The sequence below is a fragment of the Salmo salar genome, chromosome ssa09, assembly GCF_905237065.1.
Source record: "Salmo salar chromosome ssa09, Ssal_v3.1, whole genome shotgun sequence".
In the NCBI taxonomy this organism is placed as follows: Eukaryota; Metazoa; Chordata; class Actinopteri; order Salmoniformes; family Salmonidae; genus Salmo; species Salmo salar.
This window is the reverse complement of record NC_059450.1, coordinates 72,699,277-72,708,590: the sequence shown is the minus strand read 5'-3', so window position 1 is coordinate 72,708,590 and position 9,314 is coordinate 72,699,277. Positions and strand designations below refer to the sequence as shown.

The 9,314-nt window shown below is 43.4% G+C and overlaps 1 protein-coding gene across 2 annotated transcripts in view; it reads right to left on the bottom strand.

Moving 5' to 3' along the window:
• Positions 1 to 3,953: 3,953 nt before the first annotated feature.
• Positions 3,954 to 9,314, bottom strand: part of LOC106611816 (testican-1) — a 332,029-nt gene continuing 326,668 nt past the window's right edge. For both annotated transcript variants that reach the window (XM_014212411.2, XM_014212410.2), the window contains 4 exons: positions 9,145 to 9,314; positions 8,820 to 8,882; positions 7,953 to 8,090; positions 3,954 to 5,871 (listed from right to left, as the gene is read on the bottom strand). The exon at positions 9,145 to 9,314 is cut by the window's right edge and continues 52 nt beyond it. In XM_014212411.2, coding sequence (XP_014067886.1) covers positions 5,675 to 5,871; positions 7,953 to 8,090; positions 8,820 to 8,882; positions 9,145 to 9,314 — 568 coding nt within the window. In that variant the 3' untranslated portion in view covers positions 3,954 to 5,674. The remainder of the gene's footprint in view (positions 5,872 to 7,952; positions 8,091 to 8,819; positions 8,883 to 9,144) is intronic.

Below are 9,314 nucleotides of genomic sequence, written 5' to 3'. Positions count from 1 at the left end.
GCAAATATGGCCATTTATGTGTTTGTTTGGACTAGCGGAGCTGTCATACTAGAACTGTGTGTGTGTGTGTGTGTGTGTGTGTGTGTGTGTGTGTGTGTGTGTGTGTGTGTGTGTGTGTGTGTGTGTGTGTGTGTGTGTGTGTGTGTGTGTGTGTGTGTGTGTGTGTGTGTGTGTGTGTGTGTATCTGAGGACAGTTCAGTAACTGTCTAAAACAGGTTGGAAATGAGAAGGACCATTTCCTTCTCATTTATTGCGCTTTTGTTATTGCGCTTTTGTAGACATTTGAGCAACTTGGGTTACTCAGCTTTGTACACAAGTACACAAGTACACTTCTACACAAGTAGGCCAGGCAAGGGAGGGACAGCAGTGACATCAGGACAGGGCAAGGGTCACTTAGGACATCATGAAAGGGCAAAAGTCAAGGCCAGATTGATGGCAGGATCAAAAAAGGAGCCCTACACTGCTTCGGAAAGAGATGACTTTAAACACACATGTTACAAGTATGTTACAGTCTCTGTGTGTGTGTGTGTGTGCGTGTGGTGTGCGTGTGTGTGTGTGTGTGTGTGTGTGTGTGTGCGTGCGTGTATGCGTGTGTGTATCCGTGTGTGTGTATTGTGTTAGTGGAAGGTTTATTGTCTCTCTGGCTGATGTACACACAGAGAGGTCAGAGTTGAAGATGCAAAGGGTAAAAAAACGAAAGGGTCATCATGTATGTTATTGACGAGATCAACAAACAACCAATCAATATCAGGGTCTGAGGTGAGAGGTCAGAGGTGATGCAGTGACCAGATGAGTTAATGTTGTGATCGACACAGGAAATCACCCAAACGTTGATACTAAGTACACAGATATTCAGTTGAAGTCGGAAGTTTACATCCACTTAGGTTGGAGTCATTAAAACTAGTTTTTTCAACCACTCCACTAATCTCTTCTTAACAAACTATAGTTTTGGCAAGTCGGTTAGGACATCTACTTTGTGCATGACACAAGTAATTATTCCAACAATTGTTTACAGACAGATTATTTCACTTATAATTCACTGAATCACAATTCCAGTGGGTCAGAAGTTTACATACACTAAGTTGACTGTGCCTTTAAACAGCTTGGAAAATTCCAGAAAATGATGTCATTGCTTTAGAAGCTTCTGATAGGCTAATTGACATAATTTGAGTCAATTGGAGGTGTATCTGTGGATGTATTTTAAGGCCTACCTTCAAACTCAGTGCCTCTTTGCTTGATATCATGGTTAAATCAAAAGAAATCTACCAAAAAATTGTAGCCTTCCACAAGTCTGGTTCATCCTTGGGAGTAATTTCCAAATTCCTGAAGGTACCACGTTCATCTGTACAAACAATAGTACGCAAGTATAAACACTATGGGCCCACGCAGCCATCATACCGCTCAGGAAGGAGACTCTTTCTGTCTCCTAGAGATTAACGTACTTTGGTGAGAAAAGTGCAAATCAATCCCAGAACAACAGCAAAGGACCTTGTGAAGATGCTGGAGGAAACAGGTATAAAAGTATCTATATCCACAGTAAAATGAGTCCTATATCGACATAACCTGAAAGGCCGCTCAGCAAGGAAGAAGCCACTGCTCCAAAACCGGCATAAAAAAGCCAGACTACGATTTGCAACTGCACATGGGGACAAGATCTTACTTTTTGGAGGAATGTTCTCTGGTCTGATGAAACAAAAATAGAACCGTTTGGCCATAATGACCATTGTTATGTTTGGAGGAAAAAGGGGGAGGCTTGCAAGCTGAAGAACACCATCCCAACCGTGAAGCACGGGGGTGGCAGCATTATGTTGTGAGGGTGCTTTGCTGCAGGAGGGACTGGTGCACTTCACAAAATAGATGGCATCATGAGGAAGGAAAATGATGTGGATATATTGAAGCAACATCTCAAGACATCAGTCAGGAAGTTAAAGCTTGGTCGCAAATGGGTCTTTCAAATGGACAATGACTCCAAGCATACTTCCAAAGTTGTGGCAAAATGGCTTAAGGACAACAAAGCCTTCACAAAGCCCTGACCTCAATCCTATAGAACATTTTTGGGCAGAACTGAAAAAGTGTGTGCGAGCAAGGAGGCCTACAAACCTGACTCAGTTACACCAGCTCTGTCAAGAGGAATGGGCCAAAATTCACCCAACTTATTGTGGGAAGCTTGTGTAAGGCTACCCGAAACGTTTGACCCAAGTTAAACAATATAAAGGCAATGCTACCAAATACTAATTGAGTGTATGTAAACTTCTGACCCACTGGGAATGTGATGAAAGGAATAAAATCTGAAATAAATAGTTTTCTCTACTATTATTCTGACATTTCACATTCTTAAAATAAAGTGGTGATCCTAAGTGACCTAAAACAGGGAATATTTACTGGGATTAGATGTCAAGAATTGTGAAAAACTGAGTTTAAATGTACTTGGCTAAGGTGTATGTAAACTTCTGACTTCAACTGTATATTGTTATGGTTGAGTGACATGGAAATAGTTAGAGAGGGGGAAGGAAGAAACAAATAAGAACAGAGAACAAAATACATTTGAGGGAAAGAGAAAGAATGCCCAAAACCCAAAAGCATACATTTCTTCCCCTGAGTTCCTCTTCCTGTCTTTCATCTTGGAGCGAGATGAAAGGTTGACTCTACGGGCGTCAAATGACCACCCATTACCCACAACCCCCATTCCACCCAATCATGGTGTGCATTACTCGTCTCGAACAGAGACCCTGGGCTGAGAGACAAGGCAGCGAGCGATACGGCAGCCTCGCAGGGGAGACATCTCTGAGCTATAAAAAACAAAATAAGGGAAACGAAAGAGAGGAGCGCCATGGATGTAAAACTACCTCACACATTCCCCCAGTGTGAAAAACAGAGGAGAGAGTGAGAGAGAGAGGAGGGTAGAGGGAGGGAGAAAATTAGGGAAAATAAGCGAGTGACCAAATGATAGTGAAGATGAGCGAGAGAGAGGGGGAGCAGAGGGAGTGAAAGGCTGTGAGAGAGGGAGCAGAGGAAGAGTGAGAGAGTGGGAGATTTGAAAGTGAGCAATCAGAGTTAGGTCGTGATAGGCTGTTTTCTAATTAGCTGTGTACCTGCCTGGAACTACACTTATATTTTACAGATTGAAACATCAGTGGTGCCAAGTGACTGGCTGAAGAGCAGAAGAGCTCAGTGATGTATTGTGGGAAGCTTTAGTCAGTGCTGGATCCCTTTCAAAAAAAGATTGAAAACTGCGAACTGTAGTGCAGTCGACTGTGGTATTTTGGACGCAGTAATTGCAGAATAACTGCAATGTACTGCACTGTAACTGCAGTTATACTGCACTGTAACTGCAGTTAAACTGCTAAATTACTGTAGTAAAAAAAAACAGTTATACTGCACTCTGACTGGAATCTTTTTTCGTAAGGGATGAGCCAAAGTGTCAATCACAAGAGTCTCACACTTTAATCAAAGATCCGTTGAAGATGTGTTCCCGCTGGCCGAAGCACGCCAAAGCAAGAGCAATGTATCATTACGCTGCATCACAAGACCAATGAAACACAAGCCTTACAAATACAGTACTGACAACTGATAAAATAGTGCCCGGCTCAGACCAGCGAATATATATGTCCGATCATCCAAGGCCTGTCATTATCAAAGTGGAATGCCACTGAGCATTGTGTGGGTGTGCTTATACTGTTCCAGCGTAAGGCTCAACTGTTCAAAATCCTGCCTTATGGGTTAAGCCTATCTCACCTGGGTTTGTGGGCTAGATACATTAAGATAACTGACCTCACTTGATTACCACGCAGAATGTTCTGAAAAAAGCAGGAACTTATTTAGAATAGAAGTTATAGAATGTTCCACTTGCTCAGTCAACAGTACACACCAATGGTTACGGAAATAAAACTCTGTGACAAACCAAACTATTATGCTGTTTTTTTTAACAGACTCACTCTGCTTCTAGTTGTGTTCCCCCCCCCCCCAAAGCGAACCCTTAAAAGCATTTTCTCTTTGTGTCCGTTTCTAAATCTGCAGGCTGGATTTGGGAGGGTTTGAAAAAGGTCTGAATAATGGCAGGGCTCTTTGTGTGACCACAATTAGATTTCTCTGTTCTGTAGTTGCACAGACTAAGTGCCTCCAACTGAAACAGAAGTACAAAACTAGCTGGAAAAAAAGTCATTATCAAAGCTTTCAAGCTGAAGAGAGTGGTTGCTATTTAGTAAGTGGCTAACAACATGGTTTTGAACTTTTAAAAGCTAAATTGGAAGAGGAAGCATCAGATAAAGACTGCACAGCATTGAGACAGCAAGGGGAGAGAGCACTGCAGCAGCCAATATGGGCATTGTCAAATCAACATCTAATCAAATTTCATTTGTCACATGCTTCGTACACAACAGGTGTAGACTAACAGTGAAATTCTTACTTACAGGTCCTTTTCCAACAATGGACACAGGATACATAGAGAGTTATACACTGAGTGGACAAAACATTAGGAACACCTGCTCTTTCCCTGACAGAGACTGACCAGGTGAATCCAGATATGATCCCTTATTGATGTCACTTGTTAAATCTACTTCAATCAGTGTAGATGAAGGGGGGGAGACAGGTTAAAGAAGGATTTTAAGTCTTGAGACAATTGAGATGTGGATTGTGTATGTGGGCCGTTCAGAGAGTGAATGGGAAAAACAAACCTTTGAATGGGGTATGGTAGTAGGTGCCAGGCGCACCGGTTTATGTCAAGAACTGCAACGCAGCTGGGTTTTTCACGCTCCCGTGTGTATCAAGAATGGTCCACCACCCAAAGCAAATCCAGCCAACTTGACACAACTGTGGGAAGTATTGGGGTCAACATGGGCCAGCATCCCTATGGAACGCTTTCGACAACTTGTAGACTCCATGCCCCGATGAATTGAGGATGCTTTGAGGGTAAAAGGGTGGGGTGCAACTCAATATTAGGAAAGTGTCCTTAATGTTTGTACACTCATTGTATCTTGCCACCCAAACTTTTCTTTCCACAGGGGCGTAGTCAGGGAACATGCAACAAAAAGGAACACATCATCACTCTTTCTGGTTCTAGGGCACCCTGGAGCATACAATAACAGCAAGAATGTTATTCTCGACCAAAGAGCCTATAGAATATTCTGGAACCAGAGAATATGGTATTCTAGAACATGAGGGGTGAGGCCGGGAGCGGAAAATGGAGTCTTTGACAGAAGGGCCAGAACACACCATAGAATCTCGCCTTCAAACTTGTCTCTGACATCATAGTCAGACAAGAGACTCTCAGAGACACACAGACACGGATACAGATAAAGAGAGAGAATGGGGAGATGAGAGAGGGAGTAAGAGCAATAAAGAGAGCGAGAGGATATAGCAATGTATCAGTCTATGGTTGAAGGGTTTGAGGACAGTTGCAGTAGCAGAGGGACACACATTAAAAGAGACTAGACAGTCTTTGTTTGAATTGAATACGTCTCTATTCTCTGAAGGAGAGTAGGAGGGGACACACTATATGAAGGTTGAGTAGCGGAGAGAAAGTTTCAAGGTGAACAAGAGGCATAGAGAAGGGGATAGTCAGTTGAACACAGAGTTGATGCTGAGGGGTACGAAGGAGACGCTGGAATGGCTTCAGGTCTGTTCAGAGTTAACGGGGGTCCCTGGTTGGTTGATGGGAGAACAGGTGGGGGCGGAGCTACCAGATGTAGCCAATCTCGTCATCTTTGTCATCTTCCTCGTCCTCGTCATCCTCAATGGCCCCTCTGGGATGGATCCGGCCCCGCCTCTGTTTCTGCCGGGTCCTCCCACTCTGAGCTGGCTCCTCCTCCTGGTCATCAAGGAGAATGACGGCGCCCCCGCTGCCAAAATCCCCCGAGGTCTCTTGGTCCTCCTCTACACAGAGAGAGAGATAGAGACAGTTAGGTTAGACAGAGACCAACAGGTTAGACAGAGAGGCAGACAGGTTAGACAGAGACAGACAGGTTAGACAGAGAGACAGATGGGTTAAATAAAGAGACAGAGACAGACAGGTTAGACAGAGAGACAGACAGGTTAAACACACATTTAGACAGAGAGACAGACAGGTTAGACACACATTTAGACAGAGAGACAGACAGGTTAGACACATATTTAGACAGAGAGACAGACACGTTAAACACACATTTAGACAGAGAAACAGATGGGTTAAATAAAGAGACAGAGACAGACAGGTTAGACAGAGAGATAGACAGGTTAGACAGAGAGACAGACAGGTTAGACACACATTTAGACAGAGAGACAGATGGGTTAAATAAAGAGGCAGACAGGTTAGACAGAGAGACAGACAGGTTTGAGCAGAGGTTCCCAAACTTCTTTGGCCAGTGACCCCATTTTGTTATAACTGTTTTTGCAACCCCACCCTATAAAAAAGGTGATCAATGGCCAATGTTAACTTTTTTAATTGGGGCTATGACAGTCTATTACAAATCAGTCTGACAGTACTTTTGACAGTATTTCAGTCTGAAGGAAGTATGGTTTGAATTGACTGAAATGCATCAGAAAGGTATTGGGATGTTCAGATCATCAGACAATCATTTTGTTTGATCTTAATGATTGTTATTTCCCCCCCAGTCTGATGTAGTGCCTGGTCTTGTCCACTCTGTTCTAATGAGGCTTGTTGGGTATTGTAAAGAGAAACAGAAGACACATACGTGTTCCTGAGAGTCTAATCTTTCAGTGATGGGGTCATAATATGTAGTTTAAACCAATCAAAAGATAGAGCCATATTTGTAGGAAGGAAACAGAAACCTCTCTGTTTATTATAGTCACATCTAGCAGCTACCAGAGGTTACTGACATAACCCCAGTTCTATGAACCAAGTGCAATTAAAGAGTTTCTCTCACAACCCCATTTTCAAATCAGGCGACCCCCAAGTGACAGCGAGACAGTCAGGTTAGATACAGAAACTAACTACCACAGACAATCTGCTTTTGGTTGAGATGCGCTATTCCGACAACACAATGCATTACTGTAAATAACCTCATCTTCCTCCAATGGCCCATGTGAGCCGGAGCTCTGCTTTATCCAAGCTCACAATCTTATAGCATCAAACGCTTCAAAGGAACGCTGTTAAAGCCCAAATACATGAACAGGGAATCAGAGGAGGCAGCCAGAGGCATTCAGCTATAGATAGATAAGGCTACACAGGCTGTTCTCAGATCTGTCTGGTTGGATACACAACTTCCATTAGCAGCACAGGATTTACAACACTAACATTCAGTCTGACAATTGTTACTGAAGATCAGTCTCCTTGTGAAATTGAACAATTATTTAGAGATACAAGTACCAAAAATCACATTCCACAACTACAAAACAAAAATGTGACAATAACAACCTCTCTTCCTCTTAAAGGGATGGAGAGTTTTTTTTTCATTTTTGCGGGGCGACACACACGCACGCACACACATATGCACTTTTTCTCTGTAAAAAAGTGTCTCACAGAACAGACATTGAGAGGCATCCCACGTTCAGTGGTCTCTTTAAAGAAAGACTCAGCGAGATGGCTGCCTCCAGCACCCCCAGATTAACACAGGCTCAGATCACACACACACACACACACACACACACACGCACGCACACACACACACACACACACACACACACACACACACACACACACACACACACACACACACACACACACACACACACACACACACACACACACACACACACACACACACACACACACACACACACACACAGTAACACCTGTATCAATGAGCACACTCGTAGAGACATATGGGGCGCCATGTAAAGAGAATCCTGGAGGTGTACTGTGTGTGCCTGTGCTCATGTGTTGAAAAGGGTTAGTCATTTTATGTCGGGTTCAAATACTATGTGAAACCTTTCAAATACTTGCTGTAGCTTGCCTGGAGTGCCAGATGGGCGTGATCTGCAGTTTTAGTGTGTGTGTTGACTGTGATTGGTCTTACCACAGGTGGGGTTGCCCTGTTTTCTGGAGCCGGCGATCTCGTTGCCGTATTTGTCCACACACCAACACTGTCCAGTACTGCCATGACACTGTGTTGGCTTAAAGTAACCCTCCTCAGAACAGCGTGGAATATAGACCCCTAGAGAGGGAGGGAGGGAGGGATGAAGAGAGAGAGAAAGCGAGATGAGTGAAATAAAGAAGAAAAAACAATTCTAAACAATCCTGTAATAAAACCATATTTACTAAAAACCCACTCCATCTCCAATGTGCTCATGGTCATGTCTCTGTAGGTTTTGTGTATGCAGAGGCTGAGGCAAACAATCAATTACTAGAACCTAGGCTCTGACAACAGTCATACATCCTGCTTAAAGGGGACCAGGCACTTTCAATAACAGCACTCTCTCTCACACACACACACACACACACACACACACACACACACACACACACACACACACACACACACACACACACACACACACACACACACACCCGTTAACATCATTTTTCATTTTTTTGTGACCCAGTGAAAGACCATTTCTCAAAGTGTGTTTTGTCGTGAGTTATAACACTATTACGCACGATTATTGATGGCCGTTTGGCTGAGGGTTTGAAGGGGTGAGGGGCGAGGGACTTTTAGATAAAATGTCAGGGTGTGTGTGTGCTACTGATATTTTGTGTTATTGTCAGCTGGGTGATGTATTGTGGCTAAATATGTAGCTTAATTTCCATATGCAGTGTAAAAAAAAAAAAAAATAAAAAATATATATATAGATATATATAGATATATATTTAAATATATATGTATACAAAATAAACTGTCATTTTGCAGAGGAGTGATTGACAGCTGTAACTCCAGCAGACTTACCGATGACAGTGTTCCTCCGACCCTGGATCTGACTCCTGTTCATCTCATTCTGGCAGGGCAGACCTGGAAAAAGACATACAGAATAGTGTTACATACAGAACAGTTCAAATGAACCTTCTCCATCACACACACACCTCTCTTTATTCTTTTGCTCTTCTACTTCTCCCATCCCTCCTCCCTCCATGCACTCTATCCCTTCCCTTTTACTGCCTTCCCTTTTACTGCCTTCCTTTTTACTGCCTTCCTTTTTACTGCCTTCCCTTTTGTCATTGCCTGCCCTCCCTTCACCCCTCCATGTCTCTCTTCATTCCTCCATCTCTCTCACCATCAGGTTTCTGGAAGCAGTAGCACCACTCGTTGTTGGACAGTTTCCCGTCCTTGAAGGAGTCGCAGGAGTTGAACAGAGGCTTCATACACAGCTCATACTTATCCAGGTAGATGGCGCTGAGCTCTGATTGGTCCAGCAAGAGGTCATAGTTCATGTCCAGCTTGTTG